Source organism: Nelusetta ayraudi, unplaced genomic scaffold (assembly GCF_046127955.1).
Source record: "Nelusetta ayraudi isolate G7.1 ecotype Tasmania unplaced genomic scaffold, CSIRO-AGI_Nayr_v1 ptg000084l, whole genome shotgun sequence".
Lineage (NCBI taxonomy): Eukaryota > Metazoa > Chordata > Actinopteri > Tetraodontiformes > Monacanthidae > Nelusetta > Nelusetta ayraudi.
In genome coordinates, this window is record NW_027466134.1 from 1,218,049 (window position 1) to 1,235,397 (window position 17,349).

Below are 17,349 nucleotides of genomic sequence, written 5' to 3' on the forward strand. Positions count from 1 at the left end.
CCACGCATATGCGCGAATTACATGTTTAGTGTACATAGTGGAACGTGTTACTCACCCGAGGACCTCTTTTTCCTGAAGGACCAGGTAAGCCCGGGGGACCAGGAGGGCCCTAAATCAGAGAAGCAGGAGGATAGAGAGAGAGAGACGGGAATGTTGTAGTGTCAGGAGTGAGAGAGAGAGAGAGAGAGAGGGGAAAAAAACAGATAGACTATGTTAATGGCAAGCGATAACATGTAGTTCACTGTCCAGGCCTCTGCAATGATGAGTATGCACTATATTTACGTAAGACCTACAAAGTTCAAAGCCTTTTTTTGTTCAACAAAAAGCACTGATAGGAACGCTTTCAGCAAAATGGTTTGGTTACATTTTCAACACGACTCATCACAAATTTCGGGGCCAATGATGAGATTGGCACAATCTGTCTTAGATTTGAAATCTAAAGAATGAAATCTTTGTGAAATATGAAAAACTGCATAGCATGCCAAGTAAAACTCAACTTGAAAAAGACGCTGTACGTCCCAAGAGTCTTGGCACTTATTTTTTTCCTGTTATTTAACACTATGTTTAATTACATTTTCTCAGCCGCTCCCCCCTCCAATCAGAAAAGAAGATGAGCTCTGGGAGGGATATGAATAAAGAAACAGCTGTTTGTTCCTCCACACTCCCACGCAAGGACACATGGAAAGTGTGAGCACACCAGCGACTTTGCCACAACAAGGCCCAAAGAAACCCAGCCATTCATGCAGTAAAATGATAATGTGCGAAAGCATCCCGTGAGCTGCCAAGCCCAGCATAAATCTTTCCCATCGTCGCCCATTCAACAAGAACCTATGTAAAGCTGAAGGTTACAATCAATCATCTTCTGAACTGGTGACTTTGACACAAATGTGTGCTGAGCAGCATGACAAGACTGCCAGCCTCCCCAACATGTCAACAGCTTAAACTTTGAGGTATTTCTTTACTTGACAGAATGAAAAGGCAGAATAAACGTAGATCCTGAAGTCAACACAAAGCAGTGGGTCCCGAATGCTAAATTATGCAAAATTCACTTTTACAAAAGATGTCAACACACAAAAAAAAGAATCTAACCTGTTAAGGATCTTTAGAGAAATGAGCAAAGCAGGAGGCTGCAAACCCAGGACTAAATGAACAGAGATATACATAGTTTTTTGTGTGAGGCTGTTCTGCTGAAGAGCTAAATTAAAATTGATATCTTAGCACATATAATTTGCTCTCTTTTGAGTTTCTAAATACATGCAGAAATTATGCATTGTCAACGACCCACTAAAATGACCAAGTGTTTGTGGAAACATGCAGTCGAGTTCACAGGATCTCATAAAAATGAGAAGAAGCCTGTACACATGCTACTGTAGTGTCTGGTTAAGCGGCAGGGATTTCCCTCGAGGAGGTTTAACAGGCAATGACAGCACACTTGCTGACCCTCAGTTGACCCAGCATGTAAAAACATGCATCATCAATAACAGTCAAGAGCCAACAACAGTTGTAAGTAGCACAACTAAATAATCCGATTTCATCAATATCTTTGCCAAATGTTTCTAACTGGAAAAAGCTCCTGCGTTCAGAGTATGAGACTCTGGAGATCCAAGTCGGCGCTGGCAAACATTCCCACCAAAAAACCCGCAAGTTTGAAAGAGAACCAATCATATCAACGTATGTACCAAATGTACACTAACTGAAAACAGAAACCTGGGAGGCGTGACAGGCTGAGTTCACAGTGTAGTGTTATTGGCAGTTCCTATCCACAACCAGTGGCTGACTTTACCGGCCATAAACAAGAGCAAATGCAGCTGATGATTCTTCAGCAAAGGGAGTGACGTGTTATTTTAACATGTGGATACATGAAGGCGGACAGCACTTGGGTATACCACTGATTCTAAACAACCTAGCACCCTGCGAAATTATTTCTTGCTCATATCTTAGTGTATGCCAGGGGGATTACTTTTACATTGTGTTGAATTGCTCAGCAGTGCGATGATCACAGCATCCTATTGTTTCAAACTGCTCTAAAACCCAGATCAAAGCTCTTCCAGTGATTTGTGATGTGTGTGCCACTTACCATAGGACCAGGCTCTCCTTTGGGGCCGCGGAAACCGTCTTCGTATTCATACAAGAAATCGGGCTCCTCAAATCCATAATCGTACCCGCCCATGTCCAAGTCACCGTAGCTGCCGTCCGGTCCTTGTCGCTCCGAGTTGTCCACCTGATTTTCCCGGTACAAAGTTGTGCCACTGGTCTTCGGATTAATCTCCACCAGGTGATCGGTCTGCTGGGACACAACGTGCGGGTGGCCGGTGCTCGCAGTCAGGTTACTGCCATCTTCCTCTTGACTTTGTTGAACTGTGACAATTGGACTTGGGGTGGTGTCAGGAATCTGCAGACCTCCAGAGCTGCTTTCCTCCACTGTGATGTTTTCAAAATACTGAGACACTCTCGAGGTGCTACCCTCTGTTGTCCACACATTCTTAGAAGTGGTATTGGTTGGACTGTCCGCATTAACTCCTGACGCGCTCTGGGTGGGTAAGGTTGGGCTGTTGGGTGGAGCATAAGATGTTGTGAAGTGGGCTAGTGGGTCCAAGTTGGGACCGTGACTTCGTTGCTCAAGAATAGGCAGTGCTGATGGCCTCAGAGTTGGGTACTGGGTGGGTTTTGCAGGTGCATCGCTGGTAGCAGCAACTCCAATAAGGGATTTTGTCGAGGGATTAGAAGGCGTGTCATTTGCCTCTATATTCAAATCGTGATGTACTAAGGGCAACCGGTAAGTGTCGGCCTGCCGGCACTGTGTTTTAAGATAGTTGCAGTAGTGCGCGGCAGCTTGGGCTGAGGGGTATATATCAAGCTGGCATACCCGGCCATTGAATGGCGCTGCTTTGGAGTTCATCCTCCCCAGAGTAAAGAGACCCCCTGAGTCCCGAAGAGCCTGAGATCTTCCCAGGGTCTGCTCCCGTTGCTGCACCGCTCCGCATCCTGCAAAGAAGGACACCGAGCGTGCGCGAACGCCGACAGCAAAAGGGTGCTGGCGCCCATCCTGCCAGTCGTAGGTGAAGTAGACGGGCGCTTTCTCAGCAGTGTACACCACCACCCTGCGTGGTAGCAGCTGAATGCCAAATCGCAGTCTGTCCCTGCCATCTTTGACGCTAAAAAGAAAAGCATTGTTCGCTCGCCAGGAGCTTAGGCTGACCACAACAGAAAACTCCTCGCCGATATCTGGCGGGAACAGATCTCCCGCCTTGGCTTCATAGAGGGAGGTTGAGTCGAGCAACACCCCGTATCCTGAGACAGGGTTGGTCAGAGGCGGAGGAGCAGTGGTGAGAGTCGTCAAAGGAGAGCCTGTCTTCTCGCGAGGATTGTGTGTGATGCTCATAAGCCTGAGTCGGAGGAGGATATCCACTCCTGAAGAACAGAGGAGACAATGACATGGGAATTCAGACAATTCAAGGTGGAACCGTTTCAAACGTATTTACACAAATTTATGATGAAAGTGAATGTTGAAAATCAGTGGAGAGAATTGTGTGGTTTATTTGTTCCCCTCATATTTGTTGAACGTTTAATGGCGCTGAGATAAAGAATTTTGCTTTTATTGTGAATGGCATATCACAGAAACTTACATTGGGAAGATACAATCAGAACAACTCGACAAGAGGACAATGGTCCCACCCTTCATCTAAAGTAGGGAGACAGTATTTTATATGGTAACCGTTATTTGTGTTAACTGCATGACTAAAAAAAAAATTATTGCATGAGTTTGCTTATAAAATTACAGTGGATAGTCCCCAGTTGGTCATAACAGACTACCTGGCTAGTAACGGGAAAAAGAAGTAATTGGACCCAATAAACTAAGCTTGATTACTCACTGGTGGCCGGTACAACCAGCACACCACAAAATGGCAAGAGTAAAGTCTTAAAGAAACACAGGTTACAAACCAGACGCAAGTCGGCAGTTTACAACTTAGAAAACTGATATTAGGGTGAAGATATGGTCACCTCAGGGGTGACACCTATCTGTTGTTGCCATTACCATCAGCCATGTTTGCATGCATGCCCAGATACACATACTGTTTTGTTTTTTTTTCACCCAATCTAATACAAGAAAAGCAGCTGCAGGCCAGATCAGTGGAGGAGACAAAAGAGGGATGGGTCTAAACACGGGTAAAGGAAACCAATCCACACAGCTTTTTTGAATATATCTGCCAAACGAGATTGATGAGAACAGCTTTCCTTCAAATGGTCTTGACATACATTGACTGCACATACAGGCACTTCTTCAAAGCAACTCTGCCAACTGTGCGGCATACACATCTGTATTTTGGGAATCTCGCAGTTGAGTACAGAGGAAGCTGGAAACCAATTCCTCACAGGTTACATGGTAAGGTGGAGAATTACAGACGACATTAATAAAAGAGGAACAAGGGTAAGTGCCTCAATATGGTTCTGTGTTAGAAGCATGGTTTCAAGTTGCGCAAATACAGCCAGTGTCTCAAAGCTCTTCTGCTTTTGTGTCTGCTCCAAATAGCGCTGAACATTATACCTGATCTACTGTTGTTTAAGCTGAACAAAAATAAATGGCACATTTCTCTCCCGCACTACAATTGTTACTCATTACAGCACCTCATCAAGCAACGTCCCACCACCTTTTTATGCATCAACATACATTATTGCATCAAATTCAGATCAAATTTCAAATCAAGTCAGAACGTTGACCGTGGCTCTGGAGACACCCTCGACAGACAAACCCCATAAAGAACACAGATACACAGCACTCAAGGTTGAGGAAAAATTTGATCCATGATGTAGTAGCAGCCACTAACAAAATGCCTTGATGAACAGGACAGAGTGCAGACCCAGAGAAGTGTTTGACACTGTCTTGTTTGTCTCTTTTCAAAAGCGTGTTTCCAAATGTGTGTCTCGTTCCGTTTAGTGGGGACACTGTGGAATGGAGATGGTGCTGGGGAAAAGAATTTCCTCAAGGGGACAATAAAGTCTAAGGTCTAAAGTTATTCAGAATACACATGGAATCCATTTATATACTTAAATTAGTTTGACTCTAACCTCCACAAAAGTGTTTTCAATTATTCAGTTCACCAATGGATCCAAGGTTTTTCATTCATTCATTTTTGATACCTGTTTTCTCCAGCACTCTGGCCCGCGGGGATGCTGGTGCCTATCACAGTTTACACGCTGCACGAGTCACCAGTTTACGTCCATCCAAAAAGGCCCCAGGTTTGGAAACCCACAACCTTCTTGCTTTGAGGTAACAGTTCCAACCAATGCACCACCATGCCGCCCAGAATCCAAGTTTCACATCTTTGATGTTTTTCATCCTTGAGACCAGTTGACGAGTATTGTTCAAGTAAATGTTCTGTAAACTTCACGAATGTAGACCTCAATCCCTGCCTGACACATAAGTGTAGTCGGCTGCAGAGCAAAACCGGTCATGAATACAAAGTCATACCTTGAGCCCGGTATTCTTCTTCTGCAGCAAGTACAGTTGAACATACTGACAGGAGCAGGAGGAAGATCCACCTAAACAGAAAGACACAGTGGCAAAGCAGGTTATTAGCACATCCTACTAGCAACGCAATGCACATGAAAATAAAAGCTGACGCAGACAATCTAATCAGGTTCTCCCATGATGACTGCATGTCCCATGTGAGCAGTTAACAGCTAACAGAAATGGAGGATTCACGTTGATTCAGTACGTGGCCATGTTCGGGTTCGCAAGCATGACCGAATGGTCCAAATGGTGAACATATTCCCTTGCTCAGCCCAGCAAGCACTTAGTGAAGATGCCAAAGCCTCAGGCAGTGTCTACAGAGTACCTCAGCTTCGGAGTGTTCAGGGGCAGCATTTTAGGAAAACCACATGACACAAATACAGGAAACAACCCATCAGTAAACCGTTGCAGAGCTGGTCATGATAGCTGCCCAGAAAATAAACCAAGGCTACGTATTTATGTCTGGTTCTTTTTGCTGTGAGTCAATATAGCAAACCACTTGACAAATACTTTTGCTTACATCTGTAACCCAGTTAGATGGCTCATATGAGAAACTATTCAGCATAATAACACATGTCACGTGCTTTTCAGTGTGCACAAAGCACTGACAAAACAGATGTTGTGCATGTGTACTTTATGAGGACTAAACAGGGACTATCCTCAGTCGACCAGGACAATGTAGTTAGAAAATTTAACTTGGCAGAGGTGTTTATAAAGCCTATATGAAGAAAAGAAATGTATAAATTTAAAAAAGAACACACTTCTATTCATCGTCTACTGAAAATCAAGAGGCAGAGCAGAGGTAAAATCCTGTTATCACACCAAATCCACTTAAGAATGAAGAGAGGATTTCAGGACATAAACTGGCCAATTTGTAATTATTCTTGCCAATCAGCTCGCATTAGCCATTAGGATTTCTGATCTTAGCTTAAGACAAAAAAAAAAAGAAGCAAAAAGCAATGAGCACAGTCATGGCATTATAAATATGAACATGTGCCAGTATCAAGAGACGCTGGAATCCCATGAGCCAAATGTTCAATACAACAGTTAATTGCGCGAAACCTTTATTCGTAAAGAATAGTGAGTCTACTAAGTCAATCAATTTCTCAACAACACCAACCGGCTTGTAATGAGACATTAGGTAAGTTATTTGAACAATACATATTCAACTTTATACAATTCAAAATTTACTTAACTGGGCCCATTTTTGCTTCACCTTTGAACCATTTTACTTCCACAGCTCACAGTATCACAATTCCTATTAAGGTAATCAGAGTGACGAAAAAGCTATCATCAAATCAATCTCATATTTTATATCATGACAACATTACACTAACATTAGAGGTTGATTAATAGTATCCCATTAGTATAAATGAGCGAGTTTAATCAAATAAAAAGGTAGGCGCCACAAATATAAAACAGCCTGACATTTCGTCCACACAGACATTTGATATTATCAAAACAAGCACTGTGTTCATGTTAGGGTTTCTACATTTTCTTCATGTCTGATTTTTAGCAGAATAAACTACAAACTAGTTGTCAAACTGCACGTGTGATTAATTCTGATTAACAGTAATGCATGTCTGAACAAACCCCTAACTAAGGTGAGTGCCAGACCTGACTTTGAAGATTTACTGTCAGACCTCCAGACAGCAATCTGCCTGACGGCTACACATTCCTGGTGGAAACAAAGCTATATATGCAAAGCAATCGTTTATGCTGAACAACAGATATTTTAAGATTTAATTAATGGAAGCATGGATCAAGACGAGCAACTTGTCTTGTGCGTCTGTCAGTTGGCAAGATAGTTTCTTATTAGTTGTATTAGGTGTTAATTGAACTATATGTTCAATATTTACTCTTGCAGTTGCATTAAAATGTAGAATAACATACATACATACAGTATTTTTGCCTAAGTCATACCAGCATAGTTCTTCTAACCATACCGAGCCCACCTCTAGGTGGCACTGGCCACCATACAGCCATAAGACTCCTATAGTAGGCCGCATTTACTGATCTTTACGCTTAACCCCCAGTGAAGCAGCCTTGCACCATCAATTCAACTGTTAGTTTAACTTCAGAAACCAGAATATTTTTTTTTTTGCCTTGTGTTTACAGGCTAACCCTAAAAGCTCTGTTTTGGTGTTTTGATTATTTGGACCACCCACTTTGTGACATCAAAAAATGGGTGATATCCATGTTTTAATACAACATTTGTGAAAAGTAGCAGAGGCACGAACGAGTATCAGAGAGAGCCGAAAGACACGTGCTGTCAGAAAGTGTTCACGTTTTTGTTTTCAGGATATCAAGTTTTAATATCATCATCTGATGTCATATTCCCAATCCCACTCAACTAGCCAGCGTGATTAAGTATGATGTTAATGTTGAAATGTTTTCATTCAGTCGCTCCAAACTGGTACACCAGTTAAGTCGCGTCAACACCACATCCACTGCTATGCGGATGACACCCAGCTCTATATCTCCACCAAGCCGGACTCCACCCTCCCACCTTCCTCCCTCTTTGACCGTCGACTTGAAATAAAACGCCGTCTCACCCTAACAATTGATGATTCCTACATTTCTCCCTCTGAATAGGTCAAGAGTCTGGGTGTCATCCTTGACAACACGCCTTCCTACAAATCACACATCAACAATATAACCCGTACAGCCTACTTCCACCTCTGCATTATAAATCGTATCCGTCCCTCTCTCACACCACATACAACTGCCACTGTCCACAGTCTCGTCACCTCCTGGCTTGACTACTGCAACTCCCTCCTGTTTGGTCTCCCACAGAAAGTCCTCCACAAACTCCAGCTAGTACTGAACTCATCACCCCCCATCCACTCATTACAAAACACCAATCCTACAGCAGCTCCACTGGCTCCTCATCACACAACGCATTCACTACAAAATCCTACTGCTCACCTACTGTACAAGGCCAATCGCAACCTCGCACCTGTCTGAACTCCTTCACATTGCCACGCCTACCCACACACTCAGATCCTCTTCCTCTATCCACCTCTTTGTTTCCTGAGCCTGCCTGACTACCATGGGGAGCAGAGCATTCAGCCACTCTGCTCCTCAACTCTGGAATTCACTCCCCCGTGACCTCGGGAACATCAACTCTGCCTCTGTGTTCAAATTCAAAATCAAAACCCATCTATTCAAACTTGCTTAGCCCACCTGACACCCTATATACTGTACAACTCTGTTAATGTATTTTATTTGTTGTGTGTTTTTGTAGCATCCTTTTTTTGTTTTGTTTTTTTATCTCTGGTATTTTGTATTTTTAACAGTTTTCTGTAAGGTGACCTTGAGTGTCACGAAAGACGCCATAACAGATGCAATGTATTATTATTTTATTATTATCTTCTCTCCCTGCTTCCCCCAACTCGAATGAAGAACACACTTAACACGGCATCACTGTACGGCTTCGCAGCAGGCTCCGCACTGTACTTTCAATCCCCCATTAATCAAACTGACAGCAAACGGCAGCTGACAGCGTCAGGGGGCCTTCTGGCAGCCAGCGTGATGATTCTCGACACCGTGTGGCGGACGGCACAAAGGACAGGAGGAGACACAAGTCCCGCTATTTTAATGAGCGCAGGGCTAAAAGTGTCGTGTCCATCACTGGCCGTGGTCAGACCTTCACCCCCAGCGGGATCGCTGTGTCAATCTGATGGCAGCTTTCCCACAAAAGTCTCGCTCTCTGTGACCTCCGGGGACTGCATTAACCCAGGAAAAGCGCTACTGGTGTTTATTTGGCTCTGTTTGATAGAAGCTACGCAAGAAGCCATGTTTATTTTTTCGGACCAAAAGAATAAGAAACAGGAAGACAAAAAAGGGATAGAAGTTGAGAAGAGAAGGCGAGAGCCGGAGGGAGGAGGGGTGGGGGTGATGGATTGAGCTGCGCCTGTCACCTGTTTCCCATCGGGGAAGTGGTGCGACATTCCACAGTCAGTAGCACAGACGTATTCCAGACAAAGGGAATCACGGAAAACCAATAGGGAGGACAAAGTACATTAGCAATTGTTCATCTGTTGAAAGGGGAAATAACTCAAGTCACCAAAAAAAAAAAAATGCAAAAAGCCAGTGGTTGGCTGTTTCTGGTTCGAAGCTGGCAAGGTTTAAAAGTGGGCCGAGAAAAAACAACAAACTAAATATAACGTTCCATGTTGGAGTGTCAATTGGGGCCATCTGATGCTGATTCAGACAACCTTCTTTTTTTTGCCGGTCTGGCACATAGTCCCCCCACTCAGCACTATTTCAGGCATCCTCGAAGACTCTGCCACCAAGTGAACTCAATTTGAAGATTCAGCATGTCTTGCAGTGATGTAAGTGCAGGATGTGGGAATTCCCTGGCACCTCTATTCTATGATTTGTAATTCATTGATCTCCAGCTGGAGAAAAATCCGCACGACCTTTTTATTTTCATTTATCTTTTTTCTTCTTAAAGTTCTTAACAGAGCCCAGAGTGCATGCCAAGGTTCACTGTGTCTTTGTGCAGGCACTGAAGTAAGTCTCTGCTGACGTGACAGCGTAGTCTGACATGCTTTCCGATCCTTGCACTTAATGGAAAGGAGTGCAAAAAACAAGACAAAGCTACCCAAACACTGCTCTGTTGACTGAGGGAAATACCACTATGCGGGGAGTGGGTGTCATGTCAGGACTATAAATAATCACAACTTAAAACTCCCCCCCCGGCGATGAATCTTTCCAGGAGTCAGGGACCCTGCCTTAAGAAATTTAGCCTGAACCCCAAACAATGGTCCATTTAGCAGAGACAAAGTTTGAGGGAGACCAACTGACTGGGTGCTTGGTTTGCCTTCACAGAGGAGCTAATTCAATTTGGGCTCTGTTTACAATGAGGAAAAGAAGCCTTTTTTTTTTTTAGTGGTTGTCATTTCTGTCTGTCAAGACTTGAATTTGCAACAGTGACATTCACAGTAACAGTTCGACAGCTTGATTTAGCAGGTGATTTACTAGAGCTATTAGTAGTGACAAAGCACTGCACACAGTCAGATCAACTTGCTACAGAGACTCTCAAAGAACTGCTTGTGAGCTCTGTCCAAGCCGATTTGTACAGACATGCTGGCCATCCGAACCGTCCCTCTGGACTGCCTTGTCCCATTTCATCCGCAATGTTGACTTTTTTTTTTTTTTTAAAAAAAGAAGATTGTTTTCTTTGGGATATTAAATTCGAAACAACACCACATGAGAGCCGTTATTCAGAAATTTGAGGTTTATTGAGCTTGACCTCAGGGCATTTGCCTAACCTCTGAGCTTTAGTTTTAAACAGGGTGGGAAAGAACAGAGAGCAGGGCAAGGAGTGTGAGCAGCCACACACATGACACACACACAAACTTCGTGAAAGAGGATTGTGGATGCAGCTTCATCCACTTCACAAAAATCCGGGTCTGGTGAATCTATGGCTCTAGGCAGTCACCAGATGGCGTATTTCCCAATGACACTTTTGACTTAGTCAGTAGGGAGCAGGACTCAGCTATCAAACACTATGTGAAACTGCCGACACAATTGACATTGAGAATGACAAATGAAAAAAAGATTAAAAAAAAAAATGGAATCAACCCATAGTTAAATAATATAGTTGAATCAACCAACCATGATAGGGGAAACTACCATTAATCAATCTTTTATTAGCCAAATGGAAAAAAGCCCTTCGAAAGAATAAGCTCAGCTTCTTCCATACTTAAATGATGTGAAGGGGGACATTTGCAATGCATCACTACCCCGAGGCTTGCCACTGCGCACACTGGTGTTTAATGGAACTCAACGCTATACCGCAACATCAAGCAGAACAACGTTTTCTTACGAGTCAAGACTTCACTGCCATTTTTCATTCAATCTGAAAATGTCGTAGAATTCAACTGCCTCTGTAGTGGCATCCACAAAAGTCTCTCCCTCAGTTGTCATTTGTCTCCAACTTATTGTAGCTTCTTCTCACTAGTCTTCCAGAGCAACTTTGAACAATCATGTCTCAATCTAGTAACTTATGCTTCCTTATCACCAGAAAATAATGGATTACTTATATAAAAGATGGCAAAAGATTTTGAAAAGGAAGCGGATAGGTCACAGTAAGGAAGCTGTTTGGTTGACCCAATGAAAATACTGACTGTTGGACCATTAGGTTTGATAAAAACCAGCTCAGAGGTCTAGTGGAAGTGTCCGTTCAAGGTTGTGGGTTCAATCCCGGGCCAGAGTCACACCAAAGACCCACACCAAAGAAAAAATGGTACCTATTGCCACCCAGCTTGGCACTCACTATTAGGGATGGGTCAAATGCGGAGGACAAATTCCACATCCTTGAGGATGTGGCAATCAGTGGGACTTAAACCTTTAATCACAATAGTCTGAGTTTCTTAAGTTAACAAGGTATTCTTTTTCTATGTCTCTTTTCAAACTCAACAAGCTCCAGCACTAACTGTGTGTGTGTCAACTTGATACTGATCTGTGATCAACTTTTAATTTCCATTGAGTCATGGAGCTTTTACTTCTCTCTCAAAAAAACACAGCATTTTGGGCATGTTTGCAGTCACTTGGAGGGTTGGCTTGAGTCAAGAGGTCACTGCAGACCAGAGTAAAGATTGACTTAGTCCACAAGACAGCAAGCAGACAAAGGGCTGTGAGTAAACTTCCACTGGCCTTTATTGGTTTGCCCTTTTCCTGTTGCAGGGGGACCTGCAGATGTTAGCAGAGTTAAATACACTCACTCACGCTGACAGGCCAAAGAGCCGTCAGTCACTGTTATGGAGGTCGAGATCGTACTGAAGTAACAAGGTGGGGAGTCCATGGTACAACAGATGATGATTCTGAAAAGACGTCCGTTTTAATTGGAAAATACATTTTAAAGTTTCTATGTTCTGAATCTCTCCGAAGTCTTCCATTTTATTGGATCTCATAAATGAGTGGCAACATTGAGAACAAGCTATGTTTTAGTTTAGCAGCAGGATCTTGCCCGTCAACAAACGTAACTGAAAAAGTGCTACATTCAACAATCACTTACTGATTATTTTCATTGTCGCAGGGTAATTCCATTTAGCACTGAGTGATAATGGCCACAGCTCGGCAGATGTTGATTTTGTTCACTGTGGTAATGCACTGTTGTAGCAAGGTGTGCCTTGTGTAGCAGTGTTGCACAAAATGTGCAATAATATTAAAACTTTAATATGCCAGCCTACAAAAAGAGGCTCTTTGTGACATTTAATGCAATACTGGATAGGAAATTCACCTTGTTAACTAGTGACAAAGTTCCTCTCCTCAGGACATTACTAGCACATTTTTTATCAGCCTCCTCCTTCAATGTCATGGCCTATGTGCACTTCCCGAGAAGTCTGCATCCTCAGCCTCTAGTTTAGTTCTGCAAGTTTTCCAAAGTGCAGTCAAGACAGCTTGCTCCCAGCCCAGTGTGAAGTACGTGAGTGTCTGCAGCCATATAGTCCAACCACTGCCAGCAACGGGGCAATTCTTCCAACAGTGGGTGATTGTCTGGAGCTCAGGAACCAGTTAACCACTGATGCATACCCGCTAACTCTCCCACTAAATTCAAGGCAGGCCACACTTGTTCTCAGACAACTTAGTGCCTTCATAAGTCTCTCATATTTACTTCTAATGGGTAAAAACCTGACCTTTCAGGAATTCAGACCTGTTGTGTTTAGCATCAAGCAACCATGTCCCCGTGGAAAAATAACAAAGTTCAATGTTAAATGGGCTTTTTGTTTTTGTGGGGGGGGCGGAGAGGGAGGGGGGGGGGGAGTGGTGGGTGGGGGGAGTGGGAAAGGATTCAAAAAAAGGTGTCTGGTCTGATTGACTGGGTCTAATTTCTGACACAACTGAGGATGTTGCCCATCAACTGTACCTACGGAGGATGGACATTTTCTGGCCACAGACTCAGCTGAATGTGACGGGACAACAAAACCAGCATGCAGAGTGTCAATAACAAACACTCCCATGAGGAATGTGTAGGTTTAGAGCTACTAAATGCACTAGTAACTATACAATTTTCCATTTGGAGGCTAGCCAGAGGGACATAGACGTACAGATTCGTGATCATTTCAAGTTGTGTAGTTTAGTCAGAGGCACACACAGCAATACTACACATCATTAAACTGATAGGTTTGATACTTTAGTAGCCCATGATATCTTTTGTACAAACGTCAACAATTCCGAGTAAGACTGAAAGAAAGAAAGAAAGAAAAAAAAAAAAGTAACAGTGATGATGCCAAACATCAGCTCGGCACTTTTGCGCTATAAACCGAATCAAAACGTTTGTCGGTCACGATCTGGCAGCAGAAGCTGTTGCTGCAGGCATCCTGCTCAACAGACCTCCTGCTCAACAGACTGGCGTCAAGGATTCCAAGGGATCAGTGCACAATTAACAGCCCTTCTAATATCCGTCCAAGTTTCCAGCAATCAATCAACAGCAATTGCACAAATTGCACGTTCGACCAACAAAAAAAAACCGCTGACTTACGTTGCTGCCGCGGAAACGTGTCCACTCCTTGTCCGTTGAGCTCCTAAATGCATTTGTATGCATTTGTCCAGGCAGCAGAAATCTGGGTGAAAACAGAATCGCGCTCGAGAGGATACCTGCACATGAGCCAACCGACACTTTGGCAACCGCCGGGAGGAAGCGTTAAAAAAAAAAAAAAGAAAAGAAAAGAAAAGTCAGACGTAGGAGCGGGATCCACTTCACAATTTCCTCATCGCGTTGCGGTCCGGAGGAGAGTTCTCCCCTGACTTGGTCAAAAAAGAAAGAAATACTACTACTACTAATAATAATAATAGTAATAAAAATAATAATCTGGAACTTCTCCCCAATCCTCTGCGCTCTGTGGCGCGCAGCGAACAGCCTCTTTCTATCCAAGGTGGAGACGCGCCAAAAATGTCATACTTTCATGGAAGGCGCACACGCAAAAAATAATAATAATAATAATAATAATAATAAAATAATGGTCATTTTCTGTCGACCCCAGGAGAGCGGCTTCCTCTATCTCAGTGATCTCCGACGCCGACAGCGGATCTGCGCGGCTGTTACCTCCGGGCGCTGCTCTCTGTCTCTGCTATGTGCCTTGACTTGCACTGATGCAGAGGAGACCCGTGCAGCTCACCCCAGCGCTGCTGCTCCTACCAGCTGGCGGTGTTGGATTTCAACAGCTACACACTCGTGACATCACGGGGAGAGACGTCTCGCCTTCCTTGGTGCGTTCACCGGTGCGGCGTTCAAGCCCCAGTGGCGGAAGCCAGAAATGTTTCTTAGGGGATGCGAGTGGGGGGGGGGGCATTGTTTGCATACGGATGGCAATTAGTATATACCTGAAATGTCTACATTTCTGTTCATTATTATTATTATTATTATTGTTATTATTATTATTATTATTATTATTATTATTATTATTACATTTGTTAGTTCAGTTGTTGGTATTTATTAAATGTTTTAGTGAGACATATCACTCGGCCAATGAATTAACCATCAAGTCAGAAATAAATATCTAAAAAAGAAATACTGCACATCAATCAACAAACATATGACTTGAGCCTTCTGCCACGTGATTGGTTGAGCAGTCTGGGCAGTGAGTGTGTCGCAGCCTAGATCAATCTGCCGGTGCATTGTGTGCTTTTTCCTCGAACGCTAACGTGCATCCATCTTCACAGCTTTCTGGTGTGAATCATGAAAAGTCAGTTTAAAAAAAAAAGCATATGAATTGCCAGATTTACCAACAAGCGTAACGATAGTTTCCTGCTCAGAGTTACCGCACCTGGCAGTTGTCATAAATCGACAGAACGAGAGTGCGCCGTCTGACGGACCTCACATTGTTTCCCCCACTGTGGCTCTTTGGCTCCTTGCGTTGTGCATCAAACGTGCGGCCCCAAGGCGGGAGGATGTTTTGTCGAAAGGGCTTACACTTCCACACTACAGCATGTCAAGTCATATCTTTGTTGATTGATGTGCAGTGCCTTGTTTTAAACATGTATTTCTGACTTGTTAGTTAATATATGTGGACTGTTATAAGGTCACACACACACAAACTACGGTCTCAATTACAATGATGAAATCAGAAATGAAGACATTTCGATTATCTACTTATGGCCCGACTTCTGCGTGAGCAATGATCTCGCCTTGTGGTCAGGGTCAGCGGAGAATGGGCATGCTGTTTGGAGACCATAGAAAGTCAATAGTAACTCAAAAAACAAACAAACACACTCGTATGAGAATTGGTGCAAGCAAAAGACATAAACGACGGACTAGACTTGAAACATTTTGTCAGAAAAGACTGGTTGTGTGTAGTTTGTCTAGTTTAAACAGTAAAAGGGAGCGCAATCTGTTGCAGCACGTCTCCACATCTTAAATTACACATTATATTATTGTGAATTGAAGTAGATTTTTTTTTTTGTACACACACTGAAAGGTTGACCTTACTGTTTCTGGCATTTACACTTGACTGAACTTGTCTGTAATTGCAGCTGGTATGTATATAATTCCATCAAACAGAAGGGGGTGACAAAGGCATTTTATCGCTAAGTGCATCTACGTGTACGTATGAACGTGTAGGCTGGGGCAGATAGTTGAAAGAGAACGCTGCCATCGACATGATTGCTCAAAGGTATGCAGTTGTGCTGTATACAAAGCAGCCCCGGGACTCTTAATATTAACTGGCCAGCATCCAGATGAATTACATTTTAATCGTGTTTTTCTTTTCCATTAAAAAGAAATGTTTTTGATCCCATAGAATTATCTGCAGTTATTACAGACCAACACGCGTTGGTGCAGTTCCGAGCGTGACTGACAATATTAAAATGTCCATGCGGCCGAGAAGGTCAGGGCGGCACGCCAGTGGTGTTTCTGAATCAGCTCCATCTGACAATGTTTACTCAACGGCTGATTTATTAGCTGTGAAAGGCCCCTCCTGATGTTTATCATCAACGCTTTCTGATCTGAGCTGCGGAACATCGCTCCTCTTGCGCCTGTGAAACCGGAACGCACACACGGGGGGCGCGCTCCCTTGCATTGACACCGACACCGTTTCTTTTCGTTATCTCATCCGTCGACTTTTTCTTCCCCCCCCACCCCCCCTGCAAACAAACAGGCTCTGACCCACTTTCACCCTTCCCCGATCAAGGTTTAAACCGCTAACCCAGAACAAACAGAGCTCTGTCTGGGTCCAACACACTCCCAGCATCCACACCTCCTGCAGAAATATGCCTGTCCACAGCCTCCCTCCTTCCCCTGTCTGGGCGAAAGAGGGGGTTCCATATGGTTTAAGGTTTAGGAGAGTGATGCTTGGAGGAGACAGAGCAGTTCCTGCCTCGGAATTCCTCACGGAGCGCAGAGGGGGTTCTTTTCAAGCGGGACATGCTAACAGTGAGCAGTGAAAATATCCCCAAGTCAGCACAAATGTAGGAGGAGGTCAAAGCGACAAGGAAACAAAGGGGGTTTGCCCGCCGCGGTAAACAATTGCATAAAAAGAACGAACGCAGATGTTTCATCGGTCGGTCGCCACATCTGGAGCTTTTGTGCTCGCGTTGGTCCGTTCGGCGTCCGCCGGAGTGGGTCAAACCTTCTCCTCCCCCTCCTCTTCATCAAAGGCAGCCGTCTCAGAGGAGGAAGCACTTCCACGGGATGTTCGCCTCTCTCGCTCTCCCGCCCTCCTCCTCCCACTCTCTCCTTCTTTCTCTCTCGCTGGCTGGCTTTGCCATCAAGCCGGCACCTGGGGAGAGCAATGCTTCGGCCAGATGTTTTCTCCCACTTCCAGGGAAAGCCCCCCCCCCAAAAAAAAGACAATGTCGGGAGATGCTGGATATCTGACAAGGACGCA

The 17,349-nt window shown here is 44.0% G+C and overlaps 1 protein-coding gene across 1 annotated transcript in view; it reads right to left on the minus strand.

The window, feature by feature from the left end:
* The window catches only part of col24a1 (collagen type XXIV alpha 1 chain), a 75,988-nt gene extending 61,364 nt beyond the window's left edge, over positions 1-14,624 (minus strand). Inside the window, exons 1-4 of the mRNA XM_076045375.1 lie at positions 14,007-14,624; positions 5,471-5,541; positions 2,078-3,411; positions 56-109 (exon numbers count right to left, since the gene is read on the minus strand). Of these exons, the coding sequence (XP_075901490.1) occupies positions 56-109; positions 2,078-3,411; positions 5,471-5,541; positions 14,007-14,059 (1,512 nt within the window). The 5' untranslated portion in view covers positions 14,060-14,624. The remainder of the gene's footprint in view (positions 1-55; positions 110-2,077; positions 3,412-5,470; positions 5,542-14,006) is intronic.
* Between the last annotated feature and the right edge of the window lie 2,725 nt (positions 14,625-17,349).